General features: G+C 35.2%; 1 protein-coding gene across 1 annotated transcript; it reads right to left on the minus strand.

The window, feature by feature from the left end:
• Nucleotides 1-2,389: 2,389 nt before the first annotated feature.
• LOC115724932 (pentatricopeptide repeat-containing protein At4g04790, mitochondrial) lies at nucleotides 2,390-16,705 on the minus strand. Its single transcript, XM_030654307.2, has 16 exons — nucleotides 16,313-16,705; nucleotides 16,033-16,119; nucleotides 14,924-15,547; nucleotides 14,084-14,263; nucleotides 13,535-13,599; nucleotides 12,489-12,596; nucleotides 12,171-12,284; nucleotides 11,494-11,589; nucleotides 11,315-11,413; nucleotides 10,119-10,238; nucleotides 4,470-4,574; nucleotides 3,882-4,046; nucleotides 3,609-3,736; nucleotides 3,389-3,470; nucleotides 2,953-3,170; nucleotides 2,390-2,820 (listed from the first exon to the last, which is right to left on the minus strand). The coding sequence occupies exons 1-16, from the start codon at nucleotides 16,668-16,670 to the stop codon at nucleotides 2,646-2,648; spliced, it is 2,724 nt and encodes a 907-aa protein (XP_030510167.1). The 5' UTR covers nucleotides 16,671-16,705; the 3' UTR covers nucleotides 2,390-2,645.
• Between the last annotated feature and the right edge of the window lie 2,870 nt (nucleotides 16,706-19,575).

Consider the following 19,575-nt stretch of genomic DNA (forward strand, 5'->3'; position numbering starts at 1 on the left):
AAATTGCCCCAATATACTAAAATACTAAGTTGTGATTCTACTGAGCCATACACCGCGTTCCATGTTGTCGGGCACCGAAAATGCAAAATTATGAAATTTCACTATATGACACAAAAATGCATTCTGAATTCAAATATAACGACATAAATAATTATTCAAATATCTATAAATAATTTTCATAATTAAATCTTAATTAACTGCTAATTTCCAAATTTAAGCTAAGCGGTCTTTACAAAAAGAGTGTGTGCCTCGGATATTGTTGTGTTGGCGAGAAACTATCTTGACCAATGGAGAAATGCTCAGAAATCTCAAATTGAGATATCATGGCTTAGTTTTCAGGCGGGTGATGGAGCTGAGCAATGGTCATGTCCACCTGAGAATAGTGTCAAGATTAATGTTGATGCAGCGTTGTTCGACGATGGGAATCGAGCGGGAGTGGGAGTAGTAGTCAGGGATGCAAAGGGATTCTTCATTGAAGGTTTCACAAAAATGTTCCATGAAGCCTTAGATCCAGCTCTTGTGGAAGCAATTGGAGTTCGAGAAGCACTAAGTTGGTTTAAGAGAAGACCAAGGCAGCAAGCTTTTGTTGAAACCAATTGCCTTAGGGTGGTGCAAGCACTTCGGAGTCAGGTGAAGATGATTTCATTATTTGGTATTGTTATTTCAGATTGTAAATGTATTCTTCAAGAGTTGAAAAATATCTCAATTTGTTTTGTTAAGCGGTCAGCTAATATAGTAGCTCATAGTCTTCCAAGAGCTTCCATTTTACATCCTGATCGTAGTTTCAGTTCGGGGATGTCCCAACTGATCTGCTACCTTATTTGGTAGCTGAATTTGCTGGCTAATAAAAATTATTTTGCCTTCAAAAAAAATAAATAAATACAAAACATAATTTCACTTATGCCGAATTTATAGCATGAGAGTTTATTAATTTAAGTTTGACGATTTTAAGAATGATCTCTTAATTACAATCCTTTTGTTTTAAGGAAATACCTTTTGATTCTAATTACGATGATATTAAATAATTTGAAATAATGTGAGAAAATTTAAGGTGAATTTAGATTTGCAACTGAACTCAATAAATTTAACTAATCGAGCTGCCTACATACTTTTTTTTATGAAGGATCAAGCCACTTGTAGTACGGGATAAGGTATTTTAAAATTTGAATATAAAAATTCCTGTATATGACCACTTTCAAGAATTCATTGTTATTTAAAAGTTTGGAAAAATTCTTAGGTGTATGACTTTTTATGGAATTTTGAGATTTGTATTTTATACTTTTTTCCAGTATCGGTGACTTAGCCTTAGCAACTAAGTTGCATACGTATTCTTTTATTGGAATCAAGTTAAAGGTAGTTGCAAACGTTCAAAAAATTTGTATCTTCAAAAATTTTGTGGAGAATTAACTCACTTTAATATTTTGAGGTAGATGACCTCACTTGAGATTTTTGAGGTGAATGACTTGATTTGGAATTTGATGAGGTGAATGACTTCGTTTGAGATTTCGAGAATTTGTGATTGTAACTAATTTCAACAATTAAGTTGCCTATGTATCCCAAATGGGAACAAATCAAACTTAGTTCATATGTTGTGATGCTTTGGTGATTAAGAGATGAATATGATCTCTTTTTGAATGCCATTTAATTTATTAAGGCTTTGAATTTTAGTGCAATTTTAAATTTTTTAGGTAAAAATATCATTTTGAGATTTTCATGAGATTAATGACCTTTTTGAAATTTTTTGAGATGATTGACTCCCTTTAATATCCCTAGATTAATTTTGGTGAACTCATTTGGAATTTTATGCCATTTATATAACTTTAGAATTTTACCATTTTTTGTGACAAATTGAATCTTGAAATCCTAATACAAAATATAAAAATATGTCAAATAAAATATAACACAAACATAACACACGATGACAAGTTTTGTCACTCTTCCATAAAGTTAAGTGAAATCTTCTTATACCGCACGCGAGCTATTTCCTAATTTTTTTTAAAAAAAAAACAAAAACATACAAACAAAAGATATAGCGTATAATTGTAAATATTAAATAGATATTTTGTTAATAGATAATGAGTACTCTACAATGTTCTGTATGTACTATAAGGCTATATTTGAAAGTTAAATTTTGGCAAAAAAAAGTAAATAAGAAAAAAAAAAAAAAAAAGTGTAGAGAACAAAAAAAAAAAAAAAATTTAAATTTGATATAGAAATTTTGTAGAATAGAGTATTTTTCATGCAATTTTTTTAATACGAAAGAATTTATTATTTTTTATTTCTACTTTTTCTTTCTTACATTTGCCTTTTTCTTTTTTCACCAAAATTCAACTTTCACCTAAAAAAACAATAAATTTCAGCTGGAATGTTTGGTAGGAGAAGACACCAGTGGATTTAAGCTTCTGAATTAAAACGGGTACCTCATTATTTTATTATGAAAAATTAAGGTACCTCATTGTTTGAACAGAAATTTTTTCAGCTGAAAATTGGTTGAACAGCACTTGCTAACTACAGTGGCTACATTCAAACGTACTATAACCCCATTTAAATCAATGGGTTGACGAATTAGGACAAAACAGCATCCAAATTATTTTTTTTTTTTGCTATTTGTGCTCTCCCCCTATTCTCTTGGCATATGCATTTGATCATCTCTTTTCTGTTTTCATTTTCTTTGTATTGGTTTTTGTTTTTATGGACTCTGAGTACGTTGTTTGACATGCTTTGATAATAAGTCGAACATGGGGATCGTCCTTGGGAATTTTAGTAAGCAAGATCTTTGCAGCCTTATGGTCCCCTGCAATCAACAGAGCTTGATACATCCTGGAAGTATTTCAAGATAAAAATCCATCAACATAGATAGAGGTTAATAAAAATCGTTGCTCATGCAGGAAAAGCAAAGGAATTCGTTAAAAGGAAAAACTATAAAATGTGAGAATTTAATTGGTTATTTACCTAATGAAATTTAAAATGTTATGGGGAAGGCCGACTGCATCGTATTCCTTCCAAATCAAACGGGCATTATCCAAATCTTTGGCGTTAGCACAAGCATGGAGAAGAAAATCTAGACATTTTCGTGGAGGCGAGAGACCAAGATTTTCCTTGACAACTTTAAGTAATTCCAGACCTATCTGTAAATGTGTAGACTCCAAGTCTCCAATTAGGCAAAACACCTGCACATTGGTACTATATCATTACACTGTTCAATGTAATACTTCCTACAAATCATTACACTGTTCAATTTCATGATCTATAGTTTGTGCAATTTCATGATCAAAGAGGAAAAGACTGAAGTATATGGACATAACTTGAGAGGCATTTGGTAAACACATGAACTAGTACCTTAGTGAAACAATCAAAGCTACAATAAAAGATGACAATAAAATCAAACCTCATCAAGGAAAGCTTCTAGAAGCATATCATCATCATAACAGGCTTTATGCTTGAGTTGCATAAGCAAATCAACTGCAGCACTGGAAAAGAAACTGTGTCAGCTAGTATCATTATATATACATATATATATACATATAAATATTTTAAGCAATATGTGTGTATATCTATCTATATATATATATATATATATATTGAAACAGAGTTTGAAATCAATGGACCTTAAATTTTTGTATCGAACACAATATAAAATGACTCGGCAGCAACCATCAAACCAATATTCAGGATCATTCAATTCCTCTAGTAACTGAATTAATGTACTTGACCCTCCATCAGATTCATAATGCTCCTAACAAATGGAAGAGAAGCTATCAAATGGTCGAAAGGTGGAAAATATTAAGCCAGTCTCAAGATACTAGTACCTCCAAAAATCTCTTGTAGCAATATGCTATAAAAAGAAAACAAAATATACAAAACATTAACTAGAATCTCACAATAAGACTTATAACAGCTTTGGGACCTAAACTGCATCCAGCTTGTTTCATCTTGTCATACATATTGAGGGCATCGGAGATTCGCCCATGTGATGCAAGTGCTTGGACAAGCACACCCTTAACTTCTGTCAAGTGATTTGCTGGAACCCATTTTTCTGAGGCTATCTACAAAATAATAAGGTAACTCTAATATCACAACATACATTAATAGTTATGAGTGCAAGAAAGAGCTAGAAACCAAAGGAGCTTACATTGTCTACTTATCTTCATGTAAAGTTTATATCACAAAAACTCGAGGAAGATGCTACTCAAAGTGGCAGGAACAGGAAGAATTTAATACTAAATTCATATTAGATTAAACACAATGCAATCAAAGGAGCTTACATTGTACATTGGTCATTAGCATATGTATATTATTTGATAGAGTATAGCCGAATAAATACTTTAACCAAGTAGTTATTACCATTGTAAGGAAACAAAACGATGTTAAAATCATTGTTCAATGGTACCCAACATTTAAAAAGATATCCTGTTACTCATATACAATACCAAATTGGTAATCAATACAAGAAAATTGCTACGCAATACCTGTTTTGCCTTTTCAAATTGTCCACAAGTTGCATATGCATTTATGAGCGCCATGTATACATCCCTTGTAACTTGGATTCCAGAATGCTTCAGTTGTTCACAGTACTATAAGCAAATATACAGATCAGCACCTCTTAAGATCAAACTCGAATCAAACGGTGGCTTAATTTTCCACAAACATTAACACAGAATAACTTCTGTAACAATTGACATGAAGGCACAAATGTTGTTCGAAAGTAAATTCAAAACTATTCTGTAATACACAATAACAAAGAAAATATTTTTCAAATAAAAATTTGTTTGCAAAACATTTAGAGACTACCAAGTATAATATGGCTTTGTAACAACTGAAGCTTCTAAACATCTTTTATTTATTATGCAGTTTATTGTGTTTTTATTCCAGATTGAACTATAAACCACTTATATTTGAAAGAAGGGTAAAATTTTACCTTTTTGATAAACCTCCACTTAGGGTCTTTCAATGAAGGGTACTATTGTAATTGTAGCTTAGTGGACTGGGATTAAGTGTACCTAAGACTATATATATGATTATATTTTCAATGAAATTGTTCATTGCTTTCAAAGAAAAAAAAAAGAATATAGATGAGAATAGTTTTCATTGGGGTTATGGAATAATTAGAGATTACACTCACTGTGGAGAGCCCCATTTCTCTTAGATTATTGGGAATAGGAGAGAGCAAGCCTCTCGAAAGCTTGCAATTGTGTAAATTTTGGTGTTTTTCATTAATAAAGATCAAGTTTATTTATGCTACTGCTTGTGTTCTAATAAGGAAGATTCTAACTAATAAAAGCTTTATCAAATTGGTTCAGTGAGCGTGGATATGGAACCTAAGAAGACAGATGCAACTACCATGATGGAAGGCGACATTGAAACTTTGAAAGGAGACATGACAGCCATGAGAGAATCCATCCAAGACATGGGTTGGTAATGGCAGCAACAACTTCAGCTCTTCTTTGATAATCAACAACGACAAGGAAAACATCAAGAACCTCCAAGAAAGTGCTGCAAAAGGCAAAAAGACACTCAAGAAAATTAAGACCATGTCAGGATTTCCACATCTGACCGTGACAAAGAATCTCAAATAGCAGCCACAGGAGCGGATTTGAGAGGGACCAGGCACGCGGGGAATTCAATGACGGAAAGATATCATTTGGGGGTCAATCAGCATCATGAGCAGTGAATCAAGAACTGGAAATGCCCACCTTTCATGGAGAAACCCAGCTGGCTGGATAATGCGAGCAGCGCAATAATTTGCTTTGTTACAATTATGATGAGGGAGAGAAGATAGAGGCAGCGTTTATTTCATTTTTGGGAGATGCCCTTCTATGGTATCAATATGAGAATAAGATACGAGCCACTCTGAGTTGGGAAGAGATGAAATGCTTGGTATTATGCCATTTCCACGACACTGAAACGGGATCACTATATGATTAGTTCTTGGCAGTGAAACAGGAAGGTTAGGTCCTAGAATATAAGAAATTTTCATTAGATTATTAGCTCCCCTAGACAACATTTCCTTGGAAGTGCAACTTGGGACTTTTATCTATGGCCTACTACCTACAATTCGAACAAAACTAAGAGTGCAGCGACCAAGAAATGTGGATAAAGCCATGGAGATAGCACAAGACATTGAAGAAGAGGTGATTGCAGTGGCTTCATTTCAGGCAGCGGATTTCAAGTTACCATCGGACTTCTCTCAAATTTTCTAGTACATAACAGTGTATTGAGATAGTATATAACAGTGTATTAGAAAGGGTTGTGGGTGTGAATCATTTAAGTTATGTGAGCTTTAGCTCTTGGGAGAGACCTGGGTCTCTCGAATACCCAGCAATCCACTTGCTCCTTTATCTTTACTATTTCTTTCTTTGCTACTATTTGTACTAAAGTGCTAAGATATTCCTATCAAGTGGTGTCAGGGCACATCGATCAATGGGACCCAAGGTCATTTGAGCAAGGGTGCCACAGATAAGATAGCAACCACACAGCAAGTACGGATAATGGAGACAAAGCCTACTTCACTCGAAGTACAAATGGTAGGGAGAGCTTATGTCATATTAAAAGTGCCAGAAACGTCAGACCATCTGACATGCTGATCTTCCTAATATGAAAGCAACCTTGCATCCTTAAACTAGGGGACCACATGTAATTCAAAATTGTACGAGACCCATTATAAATAGGTCCTTTAATGTATTTGTAAAGGGGACTTTTTTGGAAAAAAAATCAATAGAACAATGATTTTCTGGAGAGAGTGGGAGAGTTTTATTTGATTGTTTTCAATTCCAAGTTCTGAATATTGCATTTGGTTTTTAACATTCCATTGACAAGTTCTTACCGTCAACAAAACCCAACAAAGACAAGTATGGTCTTCTATAAAAGTTACAAACCATTTTTTTCCAAAATTAATGGTGACTTTAGATGGTCCCCAAACATCACTATGAAAAGATAAAATAGGTTTGGAAGAATGATAAACAATTATAATATAAGATTTGAGTTGGCTTTTGGCCAATAAACAACTCTCACATTGAAAAGACAAAGGATCCAACTTTATAAACAAAGTGGGAAACAAATGTTTTAAATAAGAAAAAATAAGATGACCTAGCTTATATTGCCAAATCATTATTTGATCATAAACAGAAGAACTGATGCTACTAAGCTATTGAGCAATTTTATTCTTAGAAATATTATCTTCAAAATAATAGAGACCATTAATCATCCTAGCACTGTCAATTGTCTTCCCCGAACTCTGGTCCTGGAAAAGACAACAAGATTCATGGAAGATTACACAACAATTAGAATCCCTTGATTATTTACTCACAGATAGAAGATTGCAGGTTAGATTAGGAACATGAAGAACAGATTTACGATCTATTCCTTTAGATAATCTTATAAGACCTTTTCCTACAATAGCTGAGAAATTACCATCAACAATCCTAACTTTTTTATCACCTGAACAAGGTATATAGGAGTCAAAACAAATTAAAAGAATTTGTCATATGATCAGAAACTCTGAAGTCAATTACCCGAGAAGCATAAGTTGGAAAGAAACAATTTAAAGCATTTATTTCTTCATCTGATTGTGCAACAGAAACATTAGGAACAAGAATACCGAATGAGGACGAAGTGGATTTCAACAATGCATGAAGTTGAGCCATCTGCTCCTTAGTGAAAAGACTAGCCTCGACTTCATTTGCAGTAGGGGTGCAGCTATTTCTTTCAGCCTTGCTCTTCCAATTAACTGGTTTTCCATGGATTCTCCAGCATGTATCTCGAGTATGGCGAGGTTTATTACAGAAATCACACCAAACATGGGGTTTCTCATAAAGTTTTGGCAGTTGTGAAGTGTTCGTACTGTAGCCTCCTCCAACAGCAAGGGTTGATCCTTCAATAGTAGTGTCAATAACCTTTTTCCCAGCATAACACTCCTATTCTCCTCTCTTCTAACCTCAGAAAAAACTTCACCAATAGAAGATAAGGGTTGCCTTCCAATAATTCTCCCCCTTACCTCATCAAACTCAACAATGAGATCAGACAAGAATTTATAAATCTGGGTTTTCTCAATTGTTTTCTTATGGTGTTTACCATCTTACACAGATTTCCATTTATAGGTATCGAAGAGATCCAATTCTTGCCATATATGCTTCAGTGAATTAAAATACTTCGTAAATTGTCCTCCCCTTGCTTGATTTCTCTAAGTTTAAGGTTCAATTCGAATACTTGAGAGTGGTTTTTGAGATCAGAATACATCTCGATAACGTTGTCTCATAGTTCCTTTGTTGTAGGATAGCACATATTGTTCGAGTTGATATCCTCCATGGAATTAACAAGCCATGCCATAATTATAGAATTTTCAGCATTCTAAGTGTTGTAGGTTGGATCTGCCTTTGCTGGAGCCTTCTTCTCATTATTCAAATACCCCATCTGTCCTCAACCTCTCATATACATCTTAACCGATTGATACCATCTCAGAATGTTGTCACCATTCAAGCGAATAGTAGTAATTTGGACGAGTGGGATTCAACAGTGGTAGATTTGGCTGGAACAATAGTGGTCACAGAGGGATTGATTTTTGTGGTGTTTGACTCGCTGCTATCAGACATGGTGGAATGGAATTAGAGAAAAGCAGGCTACGATTAGGGTTTAGGGTTGTGCGTTGGCTCTGATACCAAGTCAACAAAGAAGGTAATTTCTTGTATATTATTTCTCATACAAAACCATGTATTTAACATGTACAAGGATCTCTTAAAAGGGAAATAACATCAAATAATAATGACAGACTAAAATTCTAAACTATACCCTAAAAATAGGGAATCAATAAATTACAATAGTTGATTTACAACTACACAAGAATAATACTAAAAATAGAATGATTTTGCTAGAGGAACACATCCAACACTTAGACCTTGTGTTGAATACCTTAGCGGCGCACTATCAGCTAGTTGTCAACCAAAAGAAGTGTGATTTCAGCCAATGAAAGATTTCATATTTGGGCACATTATTTCTGAAGACGGGGTAGCTGCTGATCCTAAAAGTTTTTGGGCCATGCAAGCTTAGCGTACATCAAAAAAATTGGAGTAAAAAGGATTTTTTGGTCTCACAAGATACTATAGAAAATTTGTAGCCAACTATGCTAGAGTGGCTCAGCCTTCGATAAATCAACTCAAAAAATATTTTGGTTGGAAATTTGAAAGTGGAGAAAGCCTTTCAAACACTCAAAACCGCCATGACTACCGTTCTGGTACTCCCCCTTCCCATTTTTCCAAACCCTTTATAGAAACAGATGCTTCAGGCTTTGGATTGGGTGTTTTTTTTCTCAGAGATCAAAAGCCAATTGCATAGTTCAACTAGGTTTTGGGATTGTAAGCTAGAAAATAATCTATCTATGAGGAGTTGATGGTCATAGTCTATGCGGTAGCTAAATGGCGTCCTTACTTATTGGGGCGCAAGTTTCTGGCACAAGCAGACTAGCAAAGTTAAAAATACTTACTGGAACAACGGGTTATTGGCTCTGAATATCAGAAGTGGGTCTCCACATTGATGGGAATCAATTTTGACATTGATAGCAAAAGTGGTGCAAGTAATAGGGTGGTCGATGGCGATGCCCTCTCATGACAACCCTAGATCCAACTTTGATTAACATGGTCACGGGCCGATGACCCTTTCCTTAAGAAATTACGAAAAGGAACTTCAAGCAAGATACCACCACCACAGCTTCACTTGCATGATAATGTCCTTTACTACAAAAATCATTCGATCATTCCTAAGAAAAAAAAATGGCTTCAGCATATTATCTACTACAACTTCTGTTCTAAGATAAGAAAATTTCTAACTAAGAAAAAGCTTATCACTTTTCTCAAGACAAAATATGATTGCCAAAAATTAGGTGGAAAGAGCCATAAAAGTCTAGACCACGCACTATTTTCATTGCAAAACATGTTCCAAAAAATATCATTCACTACATCATGACTATTTCAATTGAGTAATGATAGAAAGTCTCAAAAGGGATATTTTTAAGTGGGGATCACATCACTTTTAATTGTGGTTGGGATTATTCACACGTCATTGTGTGTAAAGAAGTGTGTGCAATTTGAATCGTTTCAATCTTTACTAATTACAAAAAGAATTTATACCTTATTAATATCTTCTTCAGAAACACAATTGCTTATTAAATAGCTTAAAGTTTTGGAATCCGGTTTGACTTTTGATTCTTCCATTTGCTTGAGAACCATCAAAGCCCCGCTAAAGTTTTTCTGCAGAATAAAAGAAAGAAAAGTATCAAAGGATGTGCACTTCAAGCAGACCAAATGGACTTATATTGCAAGAAGATAAAAATAAAACTGCAAAACCATATATTCAAGACACTTGGAATCTCTCCCCAAAGAGCAAATGCTCTCAACTTCAAAATACATATTTTCCATGACCTTTGTCAAGTTCACTCTCGATATTTACACCCAATCACCTAATAGCTAATACCCAAAATGCCATGTAACTAACTTCTCTCAGCACACTCTACATAATCATTCTCAACACTAAATTTTATCCCCAACCACGTGAATAGCTACAAACATGTCAAGTGTATAGTACCCATCAGTGCCCCCCAAAATACCCTCTATGTCTTATCATAGAACTCAAGGACAACTAAACCATTGTAGTTTAGATTTGAAACCTATAAGACGGGAAGGAAAGCGGAAGGGGGGAGAGTGGCTATCTTCAACACTAGTAGAATTTAGGGTTCAATTTTTCAATCTCTATTTTTAAGAAGTGTGACCACTTTGGACTGTTGTTGCAAAATAAGCATGTATGTGAAAATCAAATTACATAATATATATACATATCACTTTTATTTCTTAAATGTCATTATGCCTACAATACGCTTAACCTACAATAGAAGGAATAAAACTAAAGCAATTAACATATGAATTAGTTAATTGATGTTGGTTGCAGACCTGGAATTCTTTCGTAATTAGTTTCCTTAGTCACCAAGTGTGTTATGTCAATTTGTTCTGTACATTATTTCTCTATCCTATAGCCTATAGGAGTGTATAAATACTAGCTTAGGCCTTTCAATCTTTTTCATCTAATTATTTTGTATAAAGAGTAAGAGCAAAACTCTTGTGGACATGCCAATTTGTCCCGAATAACTTGGAACCATTTGTAAATCATCTTTGATATCAATAAATAAACACAGAGATTAGATTATTCATTTGAGTTTCTGGGTTAGTTTCTACCATATGCATATGCATATTGCATATGTTCGTAAGTTTAAAAATACATATAAGCATGTACGCTCATCCAACAAAAACATATGATGAATCAGAAATAATACCTCGCGGAAATATCCTGCCATTATAACATTATACATGTTGACAGTGGGCACCATTTTCATTTTCTCCAAATCGCCGAGTAGGTTGTATGCACCAGCCATCTACAAAACTAAATTACCTCAAAACCCAACACTTTGGGCTAAATAATTGCAAGGCAACAGAAACAGAGGCAAGTGTTTACATCTTTCATTCTCACGCACAAACTTATCATCATCCTAAAAGTTTCAGCATTTGATTGTAAGTTGTGATGACAGATCAGAGAATACACTCGATGAACCTAGAGAAGAAAGCAGAACACAAGAAAAAGTCAACATTATATTAAAGCAATACAACTAATGCAAATCCATAATTATAAAGACAGACATTTCCACTGAGAACTTTACGAATGAAATCCAAAAAGAAAGATCAAACAAACATGACTAAGGACAAATTGGCAATATGACGAGGTCAACAAAATGTAGATCTTCAGTTCCAAAATAGCCAATCATTGTCATTATTTTTTATTTTATTTTTTCTTGTCTATGTTTTTTAATTTATTCTTCTTTTTGGATCCCTTTCTACAGAAGATATATATAAGGGTGAGAGAGAGGACATTGTTTTCAAAGGTATTATAATCAGTGTATTAACCAAGGCTTCGACCAACTGTAGTTTTGGGGTACAAGTGCCTTTCACATGAAGTTTTCCAAGTAGCTACTACAAATTACAATTAGATACAATGGTCATGAAAAGTGAGAAAGTTCTTCCCAATTGAAAATTTTCAGTTTCACAACTTTTCAGAAACAAAAGACTAAAAGTATTTCATTTGGAAAAAAAATGAGTATTCATTATACATATGAAAATAATAAACAAAAAGTTTACCAGGTTGAAATTGTGGCTTAGTCCACAAGCAAGCAAAAGGTTGTTTATTGCCTCTGTGGAGACAGTCAAACCTCCTTCACACATTTCATCAACTAAACCAAGAGCAGCATGCACCTATATTAAAAAAAATTTAACACATTGAGTAATCTCAAATCAATCTCCAAACTAGGGAAAAGTTTACAAAACATAATCATTAATTGAGTAAGCAAAGAGATTACTATTTTCAACATACCTGACAAAATAAAATAAAATGGGGAGCTATATTTTAGAAGAAATATCTTGTAATTGTATTTAGTCAAGTCAATAGATTAATCTTACCTTGCGTAAATCGCAGCAGTATTTGACAAGCTTTTCATAAGATGCACTGGAAGGCGTCACCTCTAATTTAGAGTGCAAGTTTTTGAACGTTAAGATGACATCTTCAACCTTCAATGCCCAACAAAAAGTAATTAAACGTAAAATAGCATAGTCTTGTGTCACAATATTACAATACCACATTATACATAAATACGTTGACAGCCACATTAATAGGAAGAACTAATCTTAATCAGAGTTTCCAGGGTAGTGTTAAGACATCACGAATATCACTCAAGATTTATTAGTAAAGCATACTTCAGCATCTTTTTAAATGTTCAGCATAGGTCATACTTCTGCATACATGATACATTGCATCTTATTTGCTTAATTGTTCAGCATCTTGACTCGAGTAATGTTATAATTTGCGAGCCTTTTAAGGTTCCAATTACTGGCCCTACTGCCTAAGGAAACTTCAAAAGTTACAGTAAAAGCCCAGAAAAAGATTTGGAATGTAGCAAGTGCAGTTATATGTTGGTCGTGAAGAGACAAAAGAGCTTCTAAAGATTGTGAATAGGGTAGTGCCTTTTCATGGGATAAGGTTAATGTTTGGGTTTCTTTGGCTGTGAACATAAAAGAGTTTAACAATGCGATATTTTCAATCTTGTCGTCAGGGATGGAACTTCTTGCTGTATAAAAAATACCAATGTTGTTCTATCATATTTGTACATCAAAATTTGCATTAAGAATAAAAGTATGCTATGTATAAATAAATAAATGCCCAGCTGTAGAAATAAAAGTCTCTTTAATGTTCCAACCTATTCTTTAGAATACTTGTCCTCCAAAAGTTGAGAGAAAAATTAACTATTCTATCTAATTCAGCCTGTTTATCTTTCAAAACCCCAAGATATCACCATCTAAGACAAGAGAAGTTCAAAATATTCAATACATATGAAGAGAATGCATTATTTGGTACAGAAGCAAACTGCATGAAAAGCAGAAGTGCCTCTTACACAGGTGGGCTCAAGGGAATTAGTAAATACTAGCAGCATTCATAAGAAGATCCTTACCGCTAAATTTGGATCGCCAACAGCATAACTGTAGAGCAAATGTGTAAAATTTTCTTGTCCAGAATCTGCAATTTGACCGACATGACTACATCTATTAATAGCAAAGTACCCAAAACCTAAGAAACCAACCTAAGCCTCAGATCTATAAAAAAATATTAAGTCATGGTTGACATACATTTAAATGCAATTCTAGAGTTTCACTTTTTTTCTTGTATTAGAAGTCATAATTGGTGGGGGGTTGAAGAAAACAGCAAAATGAGACATGTACATCCTGCGCTCATATCTGATGAGACAAAATACAAGGCTTGGTGCATATAGAAAGTGAGTTAATTATTAGGAAGTTGGTAAAACCCCTTGAGGAATAAATAATTTTAGTTTTCAGGAAGAAAAAACCTCAGATGCCTACAAATATGAAACCACATGACATAAGTTCATGGCGTGCCCGGAAGTAAGTTCAGCAATTGCTTGTGTTTCCATTAAGAAGGAAGGAATTCTAAAGGGATGAATTGATACAAGGGTTGATAGGAAAATTCCAGCTCATGATCATACCGTGAGTTTTAAGTGCAAGAAAGAACTTCTCCGCAAGCAACTCCAGTTGTAGCTTTCCCAATGATTTAAAGATAATATCTACACAGTCCACTGAAGAGAATTGTGTAATGTCTACAATTTTTAATAGCTGCAAAAGCTCCGCATCTCGCCCTCCTTCATATAGTGCTAACAAGTAATTTTCTGCATCACAAGTTAAAGCCAGTAAGGTATCTAAAAAAGGCAACAATAGCAAGAAAGGACCCAAATGCACGACAGAATTTAAAAGTAAAGGATAACATGTATCACTATTGGAACAGTTTGTTTAAACAAAACTGTTTCATAAATCAGAATGGATATACAAGGCTGTGGGAAAACCACAGGTATCACAGCAATAAAATGTGATACATACATAAACAAACAATATGGCAAACATTAAATATATAACCTCACTCTCTTAATAAACTAGAGAATAGAATTCCTTTAAAGCACTTTACATTATGAAGCCAAAAGGCAACCCCAAGCCCTAAATCAATTATTCAAAGAAATCTGTCAGGCAGGAGTAAATATTTCAATAAACTAAACGATACACAACAGACTCAAACACGACACCATAATTTCCAACAATGTCATCTACAGAAGTATAGCTCAATCCTGGATCAGTAAAGGAAATATCATATGAAGGATCTATCAAGTATTTTATTATAGATCAATTAGTAAAGGAAATATGTACTAATACTTTGTCAGAAAATATAAATACGTAACTAAAAAACCTAATTGCAGAGACTGGTGCCTTTCCATAGAAGTAAAGTCAACCTTGAACCAAAAAAACAAAAAGCTAGCCTAGAAAGCAGAAACACAAACCTTGTAAGCTAGACTTGGCTTGACCTTCCTTGCTGACAATGTAATGACACAGCTCTTGAATTTTTTTTTCATTATTGACTTTGATCCATAGCAACATCTCATAATAGCCTAACTTAGAAAATGAAATACAATTTGCATCTGTGATAACTTCACAAAAGAAATGAAATTCTTCAACCATAGCCATGTCAATTAAGTAAGCTAGAAAGGGACCATAAGTTTCCTCTTCTAGTGGAAAACCTTTTTCCGTCATTGATTTAAAAAAACGAAAAACCCTATGGATCTGTTCTAGAGCAACCTCTTCGTCAGTGGTGCTCCTAGCCTTCTCTATGCAGATCTTAATCAATGAAATGTATTCTTTTACACCAGTTTCTCGTCCCAACTTACCAAAAATCTCAACAGCAATGTCCGATCCTACTTTATCAGCACACATTTTAACTAATGTATTAAAACGACCAACCTGGGTGCATTTATAAACCCACTTTTGCTTTCTTTCACGTACTACTTCTTTACGATGCACTGATATGCGGCCATTTGTAATAGACGGAAACCATGGTATTTCTAATTCTCTCCCTAGCGACTTTTCACCAACAATTTCTTGATCAGGTGAACTTTCCACAGCATCAGCTGCAAAATGAGCAAACCAATGACATTATAACTTTGACTTTAAAAAAACACGCAAATGAGTTAAGGAAACGAACACCAAGCCCATGCTCATTTTCAGAAAGTAAGTTACTTCAAAAGATAGTGGAACCTCGAGGAAAATTATGGATAAGGTCAGTCAACAAAGCTTATTGAACAGAGCTTTCTAAATGTATTAAAGCCTCTTAAAAAAATGACTGATTCTGGAGAATCTGGAGTAAATTACAGAAAAAAACAAAAAATTACTCCAATACTTTTTTATTTTTTGAATCAGAAATGTCACACAAATACATCACGAATAAGGCTAACTTTCTTATAAGAAAGTAGCAATTACATGATAAGTTAATCATTCATTCAACGCTTGTTATGAAATAAGCTATGGAAATTTAGATACCTTCTTCTTTTTAAGACAGATTTATCACACATTTACATTACTTAGCAACCAATGTAAATGGAAAAGCAGAACATACCATTTAATATAGAAGATATCTTGTTTGAGAGCACATTCCTCGTAGTCAGACCAAAAATCGTAGCAGTATCCAAAATTGTTGGTTCCTCTTCAGTCAGATGAAAAAAAAAAGTATATATATAAATTTATATATATTAACAATGTAAGATATTTTCTGACAGCAAACATAATCCACGTTATACAAATTCCACCTTCTTAGGCCGTTCTTAACTTCACAGAAGTGAAACCCCAAAAGAAAAATTAAACAGAATTTAATTCTTGTTTAAGTTATACAGCCATACCATTATCTAGGACGGGTGCCACTTTCGGAGTTGAAAGAGCAAAAGCAGGTTGATATTCTTGAGGAGGGTTTTCTTCTTCTGATGAAGTAGAATGTGAAAGTATCTTAACGCTCTTCTCAGAGAGGACTCTGGAAATGAGGGAGTCGGGACTAGGAGAGTGGACCGAGAAGACGAAGTGTTTGAGAGCTGGGTCGTCGACGACGAGGGAGGTGGTAGAAGTAGAGGTAGAGGTAGAAGAAGAAGAAGAAGAAGGTTTAGGTGGTTTAACTTTCGCTTTGGTTTTTGCAGCGGTCCGGAAGAGAGAGCTGAGGTGTTTGGTCTTGGAGGCGGGCATTTGAATTTCCCTTCTCATCTCCATATCTTCATTGCTCTAATAACCTTTACTTTACCGTCTTTGCTTTTTTTAATTATTATTATTATTTCTTAAAAATATTTTTGATTTTGTGTTTTGCATTTCATTAAGCATGTTATTTTATTAAATGACAAATTAAACCATGTATTTTTAAAAAATATACTAGTGATTTGAGCTAATTTTTTGTCAAAATAAAACTTAATAATAATCTCATATAGATGTGTTGTAATAAAACTAGTTACATTTTCTACATATATTCGTGCTAGAATTTGTATTCATATTGGTTATTGTTATTCTAATTTTTACCCACTTGACGTGATAATTACATGTGGTTTTATTCAACTGACTCTTGGCATAACGTGGAGCTTTCGGGCAAGAGTAGGTCGGGCAGTTCCCACATAAGGGTTTTTTTCTTTTTTTTTTTTGATAAGTAGTTCCCACATAAGGTTGTTATTAAAGAAATGCATATTACCTTCCAAGAAGCATCTGGCCGGACTACCAATATGATGGCCAGAGAAAGGGAAAATCAACATACCATGCAAGATTGCATCTCGTCAGAAAGATAAGTCTCAAAGAGAGCCTAGTCAGGCTATCAACACCTGGCCAGGGAAATAGACTCAGAAAGTTCGGGCAAGACCAAACAGGCTTCGATTTCTTCCTTAACAAACTCCACGAATATCTCAACCAACATCTTACAAATACGTGTTTAACTCTTCAGCTCAAAAGTATAGGAGTTTCAAACAGATTGTAACTACGCCCTAGAATAGAGGGATATTTACTTTTTGTTGCTACATTTAAGGAGCTAATTGTAACAATCTTCTCCCTATAAATAGTTAATGAATTCATAGGGGGAAGGGACTTGAAATTATTATCTCGACTCTAAGAGTACTTTTGTGAAAAATATTCTCTGTAAGCATCTTGAGAGTTGTAGCTAGAATTCACTTTGTCTTCTTTATTGATCTGCGCAACATTATCTCAATATCAATACAACAAAAAGGAGCGTAGGTCATTACTAATATCTAAGGGGTCGAACCTCTATAATCCTGGTGTTCTTTTTATTTACTTATTATTTCTAACTCTATACTGGTGATTAATTAGCATTTATTAGACTCTGAGTCAGTTGGCAAATTCTCTAGTCAGCATTTTAGTGCTTTCATTGAGAGCTTCAAAATCCCATGAAGATCTCATCATTTCCTTCCTAATAATCACCATGGTTCTAACAAGGATAAGTGCATCCACCAAACCCCAAGATCTGATGGTTGTGGACCCCAATGTTCAAGTTCCATCCATTGTTGAAAACTCGGCCAATCCTGTCCGGCCACCTCGGGCAAGCACATCAACAGGGTCCCAAGCCGAAGGCCCAACAAATACCGGGCAGGTATCGATTAATGCCGGACAGCTTGCCCAAAGTATTGTGGGGGTTCCTTTAACAGGAGCTACCCCTAGGTATGTGATAGAAAAACTGGGCCCAGAGTTGGCCAACCTAGTGTCAAAGAGCCCCATGTTGACTTGGGGGACGATTCTGAGCTAGCCAGACTGAGAAAGGCCATAGGGCTTGTAACACCCTAACTAACATAGGCGTATTACGTGATTTTTAAACATGTTGTGCAGCTCGTTGCTAATCAACGAGGTTTATGGAAAACATGATTAATTAAAATTTTTGCTTTTTAATTAAACTTATAAAATATTTATACAAAAGACTCGGGATCCCGATTACAAAATCATTTACAAAAGTTTACTGTTTATACAAAATAATTGTCGCCCAGCGACTAGTTACAAAAAAATAGCCTTGCTGTCCCGAGGATCGTACGCTCCAGGCCTAACCGCCCCGACATGTACAATCTTCATAGGCTCGTTCACGGTCCATCAGCTCTAGTCTTGCCTTTGCCTACACATAAACATAGCACTGTGAGTCGACAGACTCAGTAAGAAAAGCATAATAATACTCATACATAAATCCCGGTCATGATCAGACGCCCATACCCCTGATCATAACCCTAACTGCCGTGTCCAACACGATATTGAGTCCCCCTAACTGTCGTGTCCAACACGGTACTGAGTTCTGAACGTTCATAGGGACGGTACTATTGACAAGTAACAGCCTGATCGGTCGAACCGGTCATACTCCGGCTGCTGGTCATACTCCGGCTGTCTGACGTGTTACGGTATCGGCTGATCGGTCGAGCCGGTCATACTCGGCCGCTGGTCATACTCGGCACAATGCGACGTGATACGTCAAATAGTACGGAACCACCAACCTAAGTATCGGCCTAATCGGTCGAAGCCGGTCATACTCATTTCTTGGTCATACTCCAGCCTGTACCGACGTGATACAGAGTCAGCCTAATCGGTCGAACCGGTCATACTCCGGCTGCTGGTCATACTCCAGCCTGTACCGATGTGACACAGTTGGATGGTTCGAAGCCAACAGACATATCTAATGTAATCTAATAGGCTTCCTACATGCACGCTAAACATGTAATCTACATATGCATACTGTTATACTAATCTTACCTGGATTCCGAATTCAGGTGTGCCGGTCAACCTGACTAGAACTATCTGCGCGGCGAATTACAGGCTCCTAAACCATAAAAATCACAACACTATAAGTGATACGCTAAATCACTTTCCGGAGACTTAAACTAAGAACTAAAAGTTTCCCTATCAATAAAAAGCATGGCAATACCCCAAAAAAACATAAAATCGAGGAAAACTAGGGTTCCTGAATTTTCCCCAACCGGTAGACCGGTTGCCCAACCGGAATTCCAGTTCTGGGAAATTTCAGAACCCCATCCGGAATTCCGGATGCACAACCGGAATTCCGGTTCCTCGCAGGCAGAACTTCAAAATTTCACACAATGCTCAAATCAACTCCAAATCAAACCAAAACTTCCAGACCTGTTCTATACCT

Source organism: Cannabis sativa, chromosome 6, assembly GCF_029168945.1.
Source record: "Cannabis sativa cultivar Pink pepper isolate KNU-18-1 chromosome 6, ASM2916894v1, whole genome shotgun sequence".
Taxonomy (NCBI): Eukaryota; Viridiplantae; Streptophyta; class Magnoliopsida; order Rosales; family Cannabaceae; genus Cannabis; species Cannabis sativa.